General features: G+C 47.2%; 1 protein-coding gene across 2 annotated transcripts in view; it reads left to right on the top strand.

Moving 5' to 3' along the window:
• Nucleotides 1-16,605, top strand: part of FRMD5 (FERM domain containing 5) — a 296,365-nt gene that overhangs the window by 232,381 nt on the left and 47,379 nt on the right. For both annotated transcript variants that reach the window (XM_020285994.2, XM_012766671.3), the window contains exons 2-4: nucleotides 11,066-11,170; nucleotides 15,626-15,668; nucleotides 15,916-15,994. In XM_020285994.2, coding sequence (XP_020141583.1) covers nucleotides 11,066-11,170; nucleotides 15,626-15,668; nucleotides 15,916-15,994 — 227 coding nt within the window. The remainder of the gene's footprint in view (nucleotides 1-11,065; nucleotides 11,171-15,625; nucleotides 15,669-15,915; nucleotides 15,995-16,605) is intronic.

Raw genomic sequence — 16,605 nt, 5'->3', positions numbered from 1 at the left:
AGCCACCGCGCCCGGCCTCCATCTTACTTTTCTGCCCAAAAAACTGCAGAAGGAACAGTCCCACACTTCAAGAAGCCCTGCCTTCTCTGTTTGCTCTCTCCATCACGCTGCAAAGCCTGGGCCATGTATCTGCCGGATGCACTGGGGATCTGGTCACCCAACCCACTTCCCGTGCACATTGGGACATACATTTCCAAGCCCAAGAATTATTTATAGACCAGGAGACACCTGTTGCTGCTCAGCAAACTAACAAGTTCAGGGACCCAAAGGCACTTGTCTCAGAGCACCATCCTCAGCTTCTATTAAAATCTCAGCCTAGATCCAGAGGCTCTGCCTCTGGTTAAGTCTGGGATAGTGCTGGGATGGGGTCGGAAGGGACACTTTTTCAGCCCCTTCCTATCCCTTTCACTCCCTATCCCTTCTTCATCTGGATAGTTGAAGAGTTCTCAATCTTATATAGAGGGCCACATGAATAAAACTTTACTCCCCACCCTCACACCAGCCAAACTGTCACCCCTAAAGCCCTCCCACATAGAAATTCAGCATCCCCACTGCCACCTGGATTGCAGTCTAGGAAATAGTGGGCCTACAGAGGACAGAGGGTGGCACCAACCCCAGGATCCACTCTGAGGAGATCCTGCAATAGTCCTCATTGTATGAGGCTGGAGGCATGCACTGGATGATCTAAAGGATTTTTCCATCGCTCACAGTTAAGTGTAAAATGACCAGATTCGTAGCAGGATAATAGTTTCACCTAATGGTGCTCACTGTCTCAGGCCTGCTAGAGGCAGTTTCTAGAATTGAATGGATTCTGTTTAGTTACTCTTTCCATTTACTTTGAGCAATGGCCCTGAGTATTTTTAATTAATTAAAGTAGCGATAAACGTCTTAAACATCTACCTTGTTAAGTCTACTTAATTACTCTTTCTTAATCCTTGTTTAGGAGAAGATGGACCTGGGATATGATTACTCTGGTCAATCAATAACAGAATCAGAGATTTTAAGCATATAAGGGGCCATGAGATTATTTGGAGAAAGGGAAACTGAGGCCCAGAGAGAGACAATGACTTGCCCAAGAGATCACAACCAGAATCTGGCTTTCCTTACTCCCATTACTTCTCTTCTGCCCCAGACCTCCTGCTCAAAACTGAACATGGAGGACTTGCTTCCCTGGCATGGAACTACATGCTCGGGGCAAAGATCCTATACCTACCCCTCCATGGAGGGGCACCTGGATCCTCTCCCAGGAAAAAGGAGAGGAAGAGAAGGCTGTCATGACAGCCAAGACTGAGAAGCCTTAAGGAACACAGATGCAGGGAGGTAGGCGGCAGTAGGTGGAGGCTGGGGAACCTCTCAGCCCCACCTCCTAGACAAGAGAGCCCAGAGGCTGGGAGAGGAAATGTTCTGGAACAGACTCCCTGTCCCTGACAGCAGAACTGGGTTGAGAAGGGGAGCTCTTAACTTGGATTAGGTTTAATGATAACTACCAGCTTTACTTTCTGATGATCTAGTTCATAGCAAAAGTACAGTGAGGCCAGGCGCAGTGGCTCACACCTATAATCCAAGCACTCTGAGAGGCCAAGGCGGGCAGATCCTTTGAGGTCAAGAGTTTGAGACCAGCCTGAGCAAGAGCGAGACCCCCGTCTCTACTAAAAAGTAGAAAAAATTAGCCGGGCATGGTGGTGCATGCCTGTAGTCCCAGATACCTGGGAGGGTGAGGAGAATCACCTGAGCCCAGGAGTTTGAGGTTGCTGTGAGTTAGGCTGACTCCACGGCACTCTAACCCGGGCAACAGAGTGAGACCCTGTCTCAAAACAAACAAATAAACAAAAAAAGTACAGTGAGTTTTGAGCTAGTTAGCCATTGAAAGTAAATGATAATTGGGGACTTGACCTTTCTAGCCAGAATTGGGTAGCTGCCTACTGAAAGGCAGAATTTGAAAACCTGGCAGGAAGGAACAGAGTTTCTTTGCAGTATTTAACTCACAGCCTAATGCTCTGAAGTTGGTGCTCTTGGCATATGAAAATGTAGAGGGTTAATGAAAGCGAGGATTGTGCTAACAGAGCTGGATGGTGATAGAGGTCAAATATCCTCTTCTCTCTCCCTTATCCCTGCAGTCTTGGCTTCAAGAACTGCTAGCGACAAACAGATGCTGGAGAAGGGTTGATCTGGTCCAGTGATCCTGAGACCAGCAACAGCAGCATCCCCTGGGAACTCGTTAGAAATGCAGATTCTCAGGCCCCACCCCAGACCCACTGAACTAGCAATGCTAGGGGTGGGGCCCAGCAATCTGTATTTTAACAAGCCCTCCAGGTGATTCTGGTGCAGGCTCAAGTGTGAGAACCACTGATCCAGAGCATGATATGGTTCTGAATTTATTGCTCATTAGGGAAGCTCTACCTTCCGAGTGAGCTAGCTGTGTGCCTCCCAGTCCTGTCCTCTTCCACCTCTGGGACAACCACCGTTGGGAGATTCGGAGTCTGTCCTGCTGCTTTCCCACACCTCAGCATTTGTACAGGAAACCGTCTCCCCACCCATCTGTTTGGCTCCTGGTCCCAGCTGTCTCCCTCCTCTCCTGGGGCTCTCAGTCTTGTTCCAGGGAGGATGTTTCTTTCCACTTGGTGGTGGAAGGGGAGGCATTCATAAATCTGGCTTTGTTCCACTAGTGAGACCACAGACTGAGAACAAAACCAAGAACCTCCTCCTCTTCGAAACCCACCTCAGGGTTCTGTCTGCTGTGGTATGTGGCTTTCAAGGGAGGCCCTGGCCACCCTTCCCAGGAGAAGCAGTGAAAATGACCTGTTTGGTCCCCAGATAGGATGCCAGCAGATGCTCTGGGGAACTTGGGACTGCCGCTGGGAAGCTATGGGCTCTACTTGCTCATTCCTCTCCCCTTTACCTGCCAACATCCTGTTGTGCAGTCACCTGGGGATTTCAGGGGGAAGAGTCTGACAATAGAGTTAGCTTCTGTAGCTTTGACTCCAGAGAGAACCTGTTATGCTTTTTGAAAGAGATCAGGGCTCTGAGTTAATCTGTTGAAATACATTTTGCCAAATATTTGTTTTCTTTTCATTCTAATCAAAGCCAAGGCATTAAAAGATACAGTGTCTGTTGGAATTGTGTCCTGTCTCATCCTCCACCTCACTCAACTCCTCCTGTCTCTGTCGCACTGAGTAGAAGCTGCCAGGTGTCTGAGGGGCTTTGGGCCGATTGCAGATATCCGATATTTTCTACTCTTCTTCTGATCTGGCCTGGAAGGAATAGTCTTCGGGTATGAGGAACATGCAGATCTGGGCTTGGAGAGCCCTGTGGGTCATACTTCCAAAATGCTGGCCATTCCCATATCTTGGGGACACTGCAAGGCAGACTTGTAGCCAGAATCCACCCATGTACTATTGTCCAGGGAAGGCAGGCTTCTGTTCCTTCAAGGCATAGTCTCATGGCCAAGGCTGTGTAGCATTCTTGTCCATTCATCCTAAAAGAAGAAGAGGTCACTGGATGCCGAGGAAGTTGGTAGGAAGGTTCACAGGGCTTGTGAGTTTTCACAGACCCTGTGTGTGTTGTGTCTCTTGTTTTGAGCCTCACAATCCTTTGAGAGGTGGAGTATTAACCCTGTTTTATAGAGGAGGAAACTGAAGCTCAGAGAAAGGGATGGATCTAAGGTCACAGGCTGAGAAGTGGCAGACCAGGGCCTTGACTCCAAGTCTCATGCTTGGCCTCAAAGCCTTTGCTTTCCCAGAGATCCCTGTCCTTTTCCACTCCCCGTGCTTCCCCCCCTTACTTGTAGGGAACGTGAGTGACCTGATAGAGCTGAAAAGGAGACTTCACTCAGGACTCAAAAATCCTGACCTCTTTTATTTGTGGGCTGTGTCCACCTCAGGATCATCACATACATTGGTGCTGGCCAAGAAACAATTCTCTGTGAAGGGGAAGGAAATTGGGGGAACAGCTAGAGAAGTATGAGGACCCATGAGTTTATCATATTTCCTCTGACCCTGGCCACCTAGGCCACTCCCTATCTCCTCAGAAATTCCTAGATTTGCCAAACAACATGTGCATTTGTTTTTGCTAAAAATAAATAAATAGAGTTGGCAAACTGTCCTTAGGGTTAGGGGCAAGAGGAAGTCAATTTTTCCCCAAATTTTAGATTTTCTTTTGAAGTTATCTGAAGCAAAATTGTATGAGATGCATAGTTGTGTGTGTGTGTGTGTGTGTGTGTGTGTGTGTGTGTGTGTGTGTGAGAGAGAGAGAGAGAGAGAGGAGAGAAAGAAAATAAGAGCTTCACAAATACAAAGAACTCAGCCTGGCTGATTGTCCAGTAATTCTGCAGCTGTGACATGACGAGTCTGCTGAGATATTCAGCACTGGCTGGAAAAATACAACCCAAATTTATTCAATCAATAGCAAGATGCAGTGATGCTTTTAAGAGTGCCTTCCTTGTAAAAGTGGGAAAGATGAAAAAGTTGTCTGCTTTTCTTCAGGCCCAGCTCTGGGTTTTTTTCTTTCCAGATACTTCACTAGCTACAAGGAAGTCACACAGGAATGAGAAACTGTGGCTTTGGAAGCGTCATCATTGATATCTCAGTGGTGACTGGTTCTGTCATTAGCTCTGCTCTTGCAGGCTGTACAACAGCAGGTTTGAAGGTTCTGCTCAGAGGGTCTTAATTTCCCTTGTTGAGTCTGCTTTAGGCCATCTGTGCTGACAGAACACTTAGTCCTCCCTCCCATGACATTTACTTGCACACAGTGACCTCCATGTTCCAGACAGAGCGTGATCTCCCCGCCCCACGTGCACGTCCTTTGCGTGCTACAGCATGTGGCGATGAGCTAAGCCGGTTGTCTGACCGAGTGAGGACTGCCCACAGGGCTCCCGGCGGCACTGCACCTGGCATCCGAACCCACAGATCTCTGTGTGGCATCATGAAAATCACGCTGGCTCTCGATTTGCATATAGAATGGGGGTTGTTGCGTCAAAGAAGTTGCTGCATGTGAGGATTTGGTGAGAAGAGTGGTTAATTAGCGCTGGTCCTCTCTTCTGAACTCTGATTTCCCCCCACTCAGGGCCTGGCTGCTCCATTAGGAGCCAGCCACACGGTTACCTGGCCCTGTGGCAGCCTCCTGGCACTATAGTCAGGAAACCAGGAGCCTGCTTGGTATCCAGCCTGACTGCTGAGTTTTGAAGAGTAGGGACCAGAGGGGAGTACCTGGGCAGGGCTGAGCTGTGGCCCTGCTGCATTTGTGGTGACCTGCTGCACCAGACAGTATAGTGTGGCTTGCAGATGGACATCTCCGCATCTCCCCCTGGAATGAGCTTCCTGATCTTTACCCGGAGTGAGCTGACTGCTCTTCTAGCTGCAGCCTCAGCAGCTCCCAGACAGATTTTGTTGGTTTAAGCCAAAGCAAGAAAAGTGGGCTCCTGGGCCCCGAGCTCAGCGGGGGTTCCCTCCCTTCAAAGAAAATGTAAATTAGTGTGGAAGGTGCTGAGGTGAGAAAATCTGGGGCCCCCGCTGTTAGCACTTGTTCCTTCACCCCCACTCTGCCTCACAGCACTGGGCTGGGTGTGGTGTGTGACCACAGGGGCAGAGACCACACCCCAGTCATTGACACACACTGTTCTGCTCAGCTCACTCATGCCGTGGCCTTGAGAGGGTGAGCTAATGTGGCTGTTCCTCTGTGAATTTAAAGTGCTTCCACACAGCGTCTGCTCCCAAACCTGGCAGATCTCGGCACACCCCACGTGTCCTTAGAGGACACCGATAAGGAAAGCAAGGAAGTCTTTGGCCCACAAGGAATTTAAATATAAAGTTAGGCTAGAATGGAGGCTGAGGTGTCATCTCATCCCTACTGCCTGTGTCTTCCCTGTCAGGCCTCTGAGGACAACTGGTTCAGCTCTTGCCCTTTCCCCCAGACCTCCAATCTTGGCCTTTTTCCACTCCTGGACTCAGTACTTTGGGGGCCACAGGTGCCCACTTTCCATGATCCCCCATCTTACGCTGCCTCCTCTGAGGGCCCGAGAAACCATGGCCAGTTCCCCTGTAAACAACTCAGAGAAAGTTGTGATTGCTCTTGCCTCTGCAAGCCTCATTTAGTTTGCACTTAAAATCCATGTGCCTCACAAGTAAACAGGAGTGAATAAAGCGAAGTCTGATGATGGGGGGATTTCTGCATCTTAGCTTCCCCCATTAGAATGCTGCATGCCAGAGTCCCCGGGGTTGACCCCATCTATGATGGGCTAAAATTAAGCTTCTCTCCTGCCCAAGGGTATTGACTATGAGGCAGAAAATGCAATTAACCTTGAATAGTTAAGGTCACTGGCCCAAGCTTGCTTACTGCTAGCTGCCTCAGTCCCTTCCCTAAAGAAATGCAAACCGTAGAGAAGCAGACCCAGCCAGGAGGAGCAAGAATAGGCATTCTGCTACCCCCACCGTTGCAGAATGATTACTCAGGTTCCTGGGTAATTCTTTGCATAGAGAGAGAATAAATGGGTTGTACTCGTAGGCACAATTACTTTCAAATATGTGTAGTGTAGGTACTGTCGTGGCTCATAAAATATAAATGTATTTTTTAAATGGGTGCTTAATAAGTTATTTTGACCCAATAATGTCTTTGGGAAGAAAATAACCTCAGAAGTCTAGCAGGAGGGTAAGGACTTGGGTGCTCCGCCTCAGCTCACTTGTCCTGAAGATAAACGTCCCTAGGCTTGGAGCCCTGACTTTGTGACTAAACAGTAATCGCCTGTCAGCACAAGCGCCTGTTTCTCCAGCGTAATCGATGGCACAACATTCAACGCACAGTTTAGCCATCGTGCCAGGGTCATTGCAAAGGGAGGAGAAGATAGAAGTCACTGGGCTTTGCCGTCCTCCAAAGGAAAGACTGGTTGCTGAAGAATATTCCAGAAACTCCTGGGACTTAGGGCTGGGAGACCACGGAGAGGTTATCCTAGGACTCAGCCGGCATCTGGAAGTGCAAGGGGACCCAGGAGGCCAGGAAACTGTAAAATTCCTAAAATCCTGCCCCTGCCAGTGGCTTGTTGTAGTGAGCCCATCAGGATGGCACAGCTGCATGTGACTGCGCCTGAATGCTGCCTCAGGGACACTCTGTCAGCCACGGGCACATGTACCTTAGGGGAGGGCTGTGTTGCAGCCTTCTCGGAAAGGTGCCTCTGCAGAGCTTTTGGTAGGTTTCTACCTTTGTGTTTCTGCCACTTAAACTTCATGGCATTCTGCTAAGAAGGAGCTCTGTTCCTTCCTCTCTCCCCATTCCTCTTACCCCCACCCCCAGCCTTAGAGCAGCGGCTTCTCTTCTCTAGTCTGTGCAAGAGCCTCATAGCTCAAAACTGTGAATCTGCCACTGGGAAATGGGAACCTGAGGGAACTGTTACTTCATGGTGGGGAACCAGGGGATTCACCAGATGCTGAGAAGTAAACAGAAAAAGATCCTCTTTTATAGATGCAGGGGATGTATAATGGGATATGTCCTTGTTTCATAACTTCTGCAAGAGAAAACCTGTGCTGCTTTTTTCTTCCTGAGAAGTGGGAGAACTCTGAAGTTGGATCTACTGAATTTAGGGTTCTTACTAGTTAAGAGCCTGATAAGCACATCGGAGCTTGCAGCCCCTGAGAGTGAGTCGTTGTTATGGAAGGTGGATTCTTATTAAAAGTCCATAGGATTTCCATCACAGAAGCACGTTTTCCCTACGGCTGTCTCTCTCCCAGGCCCTTGCTAATATGGTTGTTGTATGTATGGAAGTGAATTTCTTTAGCCATTAAAACTCATACCAGCTGATCACAGTGTATTATAGTAGCCAGCTTGGTGCAAAGTAAAATTTGTAGAGAAAAATAATCATAATATGCCACTCTTACTATTCCATTTTAGTTGCTCTAAGATAATAGTGTAGGACATGCTGCGTGGGATAGAGTTAACCATATTTCTTCTCATAGAGGAACCTTAAATATCAGTTTAAGCTTTTCAGATACTCTAGGGCATCAGTAAAGAAGTAGTTGGCAGGCCCTACCCAAGGAGACAGTTGCTCACGGAGTCCTTTGAAAGACCCGGTTTGTTGTCTACCACCCAGAAGTAACAGTGCGATTCATAAGTCTCTATCCTGGGAATAGTTCTCTCTGGTGGGAGACAGAAGAGACAGGGAATGGGGCCAACCGCTTCAGGACTGTGTCATGAGAGGGAGTGTGAGGCCAGCGGGAGAGGAAGGGGAGGGGCCCACATGTTGGCTCCTTCTGTAGTTGAGCTGTCCACTCACCCATCCTTCAGCTCCTGCAAGGATAAGCTTCTTAAGATATTTGCTGAGAGATTTAGTATCCTGCCCCAGTTCTCCACGGATAATACAGGGTGAGCCAGCAGAAGGGGAAGAGGTGACAGGTAAACCTTTTGTAAAGGTCTTAAAAATATGCCCATTATTGGAGCAGGGCCAGACCCTTCTGTAAATTACCCATGCCCTTGGGCTTTGGCACAGGGTGAGATCTTGGGATCTTATCAGACAGCCTCAGTTTGGATGCAGAATTAGACACAGAACCACCAGAGATAATCATCTGAGCTGAGCTGCCCCACAGGTTGATGCTTTGCAGGGCTGCAGATGTTTTGATAGTTTCCTGCAAGTCATTCTCCACCCACTTCATCCCAGGTACCCAGGAGGGTCTCTGAAGTAAAAGGTTATGGGTTATAAACAGCCTAGTTTCTCACCATTTTGTGAAACCTTTTTGCCAACCTTTTACCCTTCTTTTCATTCAAAGTTATTCAGCAAATAACTGTTGAGTACCTACCTGCCAAGTATCAAGCCCTGTGCTAAGTTCTGGGGAAGGTTCCTGCCTTCATGAAAATTACAGTCTAGAAAGGAAGCAGGCAATAAATAAACAAGCCAACAAAATGATTACAAATTGTTACAAATGCCATCAAGGACATAAACAGGGTAATGAGATGGAAAGTACCTTGGAGGGCCATTCTAGAAGAGAAGACCTCCTGCAAAGAGTGCTCTTGAGCTAGGACATGAAAAATACAGGGAGTAGCTGAGTAGGGTTGTAGGAAGAGCATTCCAGGCATGGGAAATGCAAAGACACAGAGGCAGAAGAGCCTCAGAGTGTTCAGGAACAGAAAGGCCATGGCTGGAATGTAGTGAGAATGATTTGAATTAACTTCAGAGAGAAGTCAGGAGCCAGGCTTTGCAGGGCCTTCAAGGCCAGGATCAGGGTTTGGATTTTATTCTGGGAGCAATGGGAAGCCACTGATGGTGTTAAGTAGAAGTGGGGAAGGTAATTAAAGATCATTGTGTGTTCACTGCCACATTGTTTGTAATAGCAGATTAGAAACTAATTCCGTCAAAGTGGAACTGGACAAATAACTTTGGGTTCATTACAGTCGTATGCAGTTAAAAACTGCGAGGTATATCTATATGTACTGCAAGAAAGATTTTCAAGATATCCTAAGTGGGAGGGGGAAAAAAAACCCCAAGAAACAGAATAGATTATAAAAATGTTACAAATATATTTTTTTTTTTTTTGAGACAGAGTCTCGCTTTGTTGCCCAGTCTAGAGTGAGTGCCGTGGCATCAGCCTAGCTCACAGCAACCTCAAACTCCTGGGCTCAAGCGATCCTCCTGCCTCAGCCTCCCGAGTAGCTGGGACTACAGGCATGCGCCACCATGCCCGACTTACAAATATATTTTTAAGAGAGAAGATGTAAGGCCAGGCATGGTGGCTCACACTTATAATCCTAGCACTTTGGGAAGCCAAGGCAAGAGAATCACTTGAGGCCAGGAGTTCAAGACCAGCCTGGGCAATAGTGAGACCCCGTCTGTATCAAAAACAAAACAAAACAAAACAAAACAAAACAAAACAAAACAAAGAAAGAAAGAAAGAAAGAAAGAAAGAAAGAAAGAAAGAAAGAAAGAAAGAAAGGGGAAGGGAAGGGGAGGGGAAGGGGAGGGGAAGGGGAGGGGAAGGGGAGGGGAAGGGAAGGGGAAGGGAAGGGGAAAGGAAAGGGGAAGGGAAAGGGAAGGGAAAGGGAAGGGAAGGGAAGGAGGAAAGGAAAGGAAAGGAAAGGAAAGGAAAGGAAAGGAAAGGAAAGGAAAGGAAAGGAGGAAAGGAAAGGAGGAAAGGAAAGAAGGAAAGGAAAGGGAAAAGGAAAGGGAAAAGGAAAGGGAAAAGGAAAAGGAAAAGGAAAGGAAAGAAGAAAATTAGCCTGTCGTGGTGGTACACTCCTATAGTCCAGGAATTTGAGTTTGCAGTGAACTATGATGATGCCACTGCACTCCAGCCTGGGCTACAGAGTGAAACTCTGTCTCTAAAAAGAAAGGAAGGAAGGAGGAAAAGAAATAGAGAAAGAGGGAAGAAAGGGAGAGAGGGGAGTTGTATATGTATGTATGTTTGCCCATGTATAAAATATCACATAAAGGACATTCAAGAAACTGATAACAGGTTGCTTCTGGGGAGAGGAACTAAGGAACAACGTACCTAAGGCAGGAGGCAGACTTACTCTTGATCCTATGTATGTTTGAATATCTTACAATGTGTTTATATAATTTATTAACTAAAAAAGACATTATGTCTATAATAAATTGCAATCATTCTGGTTGTTGTATGGAGAATGACTGAGGAAGGTAAGAGCAGAGCAAAGAGTAGTTAAAAGGCTCTGGCAGTGGTCCAGGTGGGATGGTGATGGCGGCCTGACCCTTGGTTGGTAATGGGGATGGAGAGAATAGATGGATTCCAGATTTACTTTAGAGGCAGAGCCAGCTGGACTTGGTATTTACCAATTAATGCTGTATTGCACACAAACATTGCCTACTCCCACTGGCTTAAGAAAGCTTTGTGCATTAGAGATTGGAACTGGGTTTACCTGACTTCTCTGGCTGCTTTGTGGTGGGAAGGGTTCGTGGGTCCTTCCTGGCGCCTCAGGATTCTGGAAAGTATCTGATGTATCACAGTATGGAGAACATAGTTATGGATGTGTGCTCCTTCCATATACACATGCAACAGTTATAAACAATGTCTAATGACTGTAAAAACACTGGGGAAGCCCGCTCACTTCTCAATGGAGCTTGCTTGTTTTGCAGAGAGATGCCAAAGGCCAGTACCTGTTTGACCTTCTGTGCCACCACCTGAACCTACTTGAGAAAGACTATTTTGGGATCCGCTTTGTAGACCCAGATAAGCAGCGGGTAAGTCAATATTCGAAGCACAAAGAGAAGACAGGACAAGTCAATAAGCGTAAGGCCTTGAACTGTCACTCATATTCAGAGTTAAGCCCCAGGAGTCAGGGACCAGCCAGGTTTTGCAGTTGGATGTCATCTCTTCAAATCATATCATTAGACCTGAAAGGTACCTTTGCTAGAGTTCACCTAGAGAAGCTTGTCATTTTACAGATATGGAACTGGCAGACTAGAGAGTTTAAGTGATTTGCACAAAGTTGCCCAGTTGGAGGTACAGCAGCTGGGCTAGTGTTGTGGTTTCGGAGCCCAGATCACAGGGTGAGCCTCTCCTGCCCCCTTTCTAATAAGTGGGCTGAACTGCATTGTTCTGGATAGGAAGGGCCCCACCCGAGGTGCCACACCAACCCACCAACCCAGTCTAGGTAGGACAGAGATAGAGACAAACTGACATGGCCCTTTCGTTGCCTTGCAAATCCTATAATCCTTGCTCTGCTCTACACAGAGCAGCCAGCTCTGCAAACATGGGACATTGACAAGGATTACGATATCCAGACAGATACAGAAACAAGTCCACTGTCTCAGGCCCCTGACTACCTCTCCAGCTTCATGTCCCCTGAGCTGTCTGCTCCCCGAATGATGCTGTGGCTCTCCAGACACCTTGTGCCTTCTTTGTTTGTAGAGCCTACACCTTCACAATTCCCTGCCTAGAACGCTCTTCTCCTTTTCCTTCCTTCTCCCCACTCCACGCTTTTCTTCTAACTCCTTTTCACACTTAAGGTCTTAGCTTAGACTTTTACTTCTTCCAGGAAGTCACCCCTAACCCTCACTCTAAACTAGGGGATCTCCTATGGTCCCCATAAACTCTCTACTACCTCTATCATAGCACTTTTTTTTTTTGTTTGGTTTGTTTTTTTGAGACAGAGTCTTACTCTGTTGCCTGGACTAGAGTGCTGTGGTGTCAGCCTAGCTCACAGCAACCTCAAACTCCTGGGCTCAAGCGATCCTCCTGCCTCAGCCTCTTGAGTACCTGGAACTACAAGCATGTGCCACCATGCCCAGCTAATTTTTTCTATAGATTTTTAGTTGGCCAATTAATTTCTTTCTGTTTTTAGTAGAGACAGGGTCTCGCTCTTGCTCAGGCTGGTTTCGAACTCCTGACCTTGAGTGATCCTCCCGCCTTGGCCTCCCAGAGTGCTAGGATTACGGGCATGAGCTACCATGCCTGGCCCATAGCACTTATTACACCATGCTGTGATTACTTGTTTGATCACCTGTGTTCCCTGCAAAAAAATACAAGTTTTTGAGGGCGTGGACTTCATCTCATTCATCACTGTCTCCCACGTAACTAGCACAAGGCCTAGAATGTGGTTAGTATTCAATAAATATTTGCCAAAGGAATGAATGGGTGAGGAAGTTAATGTTGTATAGCACTGTATTTCTCACCTCCACTTGCCCAGTCTCCCAGCTCACAGACACCTGCAGTTTCTATAACTTCCACTTGCCTGGTGTTTGCTGTTGGTGGGGAAGTACTGTCTGGCATCCCCTTTGATGTGAGGAAATAATGATGGACTGTGTTTATAAATGGTGTTTGCTTTGTTTGGTCTGAGCTTTTTCTATCCTTAAAAAGAAAGGCCAGTTACCCCAAGATTCATCATCTCCCAGAGGAGGTGGTGTATGGAGAAAAAAGGGCAAAATGTATCCTGTTCATTATATTTTAGTTAGGTCAGAGTGGTTAGTGGAGGTGATAAAGATTAAAAGGAGAAGGAGCTAGAAAGAGATAAGAAAATGGGAAAGAAGAGAAGTTAACATTCGTGGAGTGCCTGCTGTGTGCCAGCCTCTTCCACGCTGAACACAACCTGGTTCTTTCAGCTGGTGTACATTGCTCACCGAGCTGTGTGGACATTAAGCTAAGAGCTTCACATATGTCATCTCATTTGTTCCTTAACACAAATGAGATGAGTGTCCATAATTACAATATCTGTTCTCCAGAAGACTAAATGAAGTCTCAGATAGGTTAAGTAACTTCCCCACGGTAAGTGTCAAAGCCAGTTGTGAACTACTCCAGGGCCTGTATGATTTCTCAGATTCCATGCTCAATTTATACCTGATAGTTTCTGAAAGTTGGGTGAGTCTGTGCTTTGAGAGAGGAGTTAAAGAGAGCAGAGAGACTTGAAGGGGGGGTACCTGGGGGCTGTGGTGAAATGGACTTGCAAGAGTTGCTGTCCTAGATCCACGGATTCATGGTAGAGATGTAGGAGGTGAGCTCCCTGGCTCCCTCAGGGTGTAAGGCTCTAAACTAAACCTCTTTCCCAGGTATGACCCAGCACTTGCCCCATCCCCACATCCTTGCTTGCTCTGGGAGCTCTGCAGGTCTCTCCTGGTCCCCCACTGTCCCGCCCTGCTGTTCTTGACTCAGGCTCAGGGCCTCCGCCTGCCCTCAGCCTCTCCTGTGCACCGTGTCAAGGCCCCAGAGTCTCAAGATGGTACCACATTGGCCCATTCACCCAAATACAAGAGGAAACCCTCCCCTCTGAATCCTCTTTTCCTCTTCTGATCCCTTCTCCCCAAGCCCATGTCACCAGTTTGCTAAGTGATTCTGGGACCCAGATTTAGCCAGGCAGCTGCAAAAAGCAACTCTGGCCTCCCCATATTCTTGGGATCCTCTCAAGATTTCCCTCCCAGACCCTTAAAATCCCATTGACAAGCTGTGGCAGCTTTCCACTCCTTTCCCACCCTCTTCCTGAACTCTTCCAGCCTCAGTCCTTCCTTGAGCTCTCACTACGGTACACGTCGAAGTCTTTTCTTCAGCTATGGCCAAGGGAATAGCCTCTTTGTGGTTCAGCTCCATCTGCCCTCTGCTGATAACGCATCTCATAGTCATTCTTCTTAATTCCTCTAGAACTTCCTTTGTTAATTCCTTTTAATCTATCAGCCTGATGTCTAGGGGTGTTCTGTTTACTGATTCCCTGACTCTTGCTATGTTCCCCTCACCATATGCAATTCCAGTGTGCTCTGAGCAGACCGGCCTCCTCCACCTTCACAGGCACAGCCTGGAACCCCAGTTGTTGCTGTGCAATTTCATCTCTTGCCTTTGCTTCCCCGTGAAGCCAAGCCGCGGTGGGCCGTGTAATGTGAGAAGGACCTCTTAACCACATTGAGTGGCTATAATGAGTTGCCAGCCTCGTGGGAACTTGGATCAGAGGAAGCAAGAGAGCAGAATGTCAGCCTGGATTATCCATGTGGAGCTGATGGAAGAACTGGCTCTTAGTGGGTCCATTAACTGCATGACCCATGGCCCAGCCCAGAAGGTGATAGCTGGGAACCATGGGAGGCCAGGATGCTGTCTGCATGGCCCTGGCTGCTTTCCTGCTGGAGGGAGGACTCTGCCAAAACAGTATGCTAAGTGGAAGTAGCCAGAACAGAACTGTGGACCCAGTCTCTTTTTCTATTCAATAGCTACACATTGATCACTCTGCTAGGCACCAGTGATACAGGGTTAAATAATACAGTTTTCTCCCCTCACAAAAGTTACATCTGGCAGCTTTAAGCTACATCCAGATAATCAAAGCCCAAATAATAGCAGTGCTAGCCAATCCTGATTAGCATAAAAGCAGCAAACATTAATAGTGTAATTTTATAAAGGACCCATGTAGAATTGAGAAACATATATAGAATGGTTTCATTGCTTCCTTCCCCCAATCGTAAGTACTATGGGAAAAATTATATTGCTACTATGCTATGTCCTGCCTCTTTGAAAAGCCATGTAAGTACAAAGACATTTGTACCCCCTTAATATTTTGAAATAAAAGAAAATCCAAGGGAAGAAGGATACTAACATACACATTAGTTGTGGTTAGTTATCTTATGAAACTTAGACTTTAGACATCCATGGATGCCAAGGAATCCTGAGTATGTGTTCTCTAATTCAAGGGTTGGCAATCTGTGTTACTCCAAGAAAGGTGGAATATGCACCAGCCATTGCTGCTTTATGAATTTCTACTTGTCAGTACTTTCTAGAGTTGTTCCAATAGCCTCTATCCCCATTCCACTGCCAAAAACCTTTAGTAGGTAACACAAACACACACCACCTATTCACGTCAGCATTTCCCTACTCAAGCCAGGTGGGGCTTTGTCGCCACCACATGTACGTGAGTCGCTCGTGCCTACTTGCCTGCCAGGATGATGGCTCAGAACTTCGGCACCCTGCCTTGGAAGGCAGCACTTCCAGGGAAGCCCAGAAATGGCATCTAAAGCTGGAACTATCCCCCCTTCCCAGCTAGGTTCCACGGGGAGCTTATTTCAGAAAATCATATCACTTTTTACTCTCCCAACCTATATTTCACAAGCTGCTGGGCTGCTTTCACCCTAGGCTATAATCTGTCTAGTTATTTAAATTGGATAAAACAAATTATTTTTGACAGTGCTTCTCATTAGGGTTTTAATGTTCTGTGTTCTCTGTTTCAGCATTGGTTGGAGTTTACAAAGTCCGTGGTGAAGCAATTGCGATGTAAGTATTTATTCTCCATGAAAAGACTGAAGCTTCCCCCCACCCCCGGGGAGGGAAGGATGAAACTTCCCACATGTAGTAAGCCGAGGTCCACATACGTGAATTGCCATTATCCTGAGTATCATTTGGCCTTAAACACATGAGGGTTTTCTTCTGCTGTTCGGTGGACGATGCATGCCGGTGGGAGGACAGCCCAGTCATCTTCCGTGAGAGGGGCTTCCCTGATGTGCCCTCTTTTTCTCTGCAGCCCAGCCTCCATTCACCATGTGCTTCCGTGTGAAGTTTTACCCTGCAGACCCTGCTGCTCTGAAAGAAGAAATAACCAGGTGAGGCTGAACACACTGCCCCAGCTACTAAGACCTGTTGGAGAGGATAGGAAAGGGGGCCTATGACCTCTTAGATCCTCTAATCGGGAAGCTGCTCACTCCTACAGGCAAGGAACCCTTCCTACATAGAGCCTGCTTCTTCTGTATTTCATTTCCACGTTCTTTCCTTTGCTCACCCCTTCAGTGGAAATGGGACAGAGTGAATGTCTTTCCTTCAAGAAATGTGAATACTCCATCTCTAACTGATCACTTTCAAGGGGATCTGAAGAAACTAATCAAAAGCATTTTTTCTTTGACTGATGATGTGGCCACTGTGGACGTTCTTAGAGAGGGCTGGCCACTGTGGACGTTCTTAGAGAGGGCTGTGTTGCTGCTGCTTATTTTGGGGATTGAAAACAGATTCAAGTGGCCTAAGGGATGTACTTGGGGGACACCAATGTGTGATGCTGAAAGACAAACAGGGAAATACCGAAGATTTTAAATCCAGATGGGTGAACTCCAGTGTGCTGCTGGATCAGGATCGTGATAAAGTCTTTATTGTGGGGATCGTGTTCTGCGGCAGGCAGGCAGCTGTGTGGAATGAATCCTGTCTCGTTCAGCACCACTTGAGG

Source organism: Microcebus murinus, chromosome 6, assembly GCF_040939455.1.
Source record: "Microcebus murinus isolate Inina chromosome 6, M.murinus_Inina_mat1.0, whole genome shotgun sequence".
Lineage (NCBI taxonomy): Eukaryota > Metazoa > Chordata > Mammalia > Primates > Cheirogaleidae > Microcebus > Microcebus murinus.
This window is presented reverse-complemented; position numbering and strand designations above follow the sequence as displayed.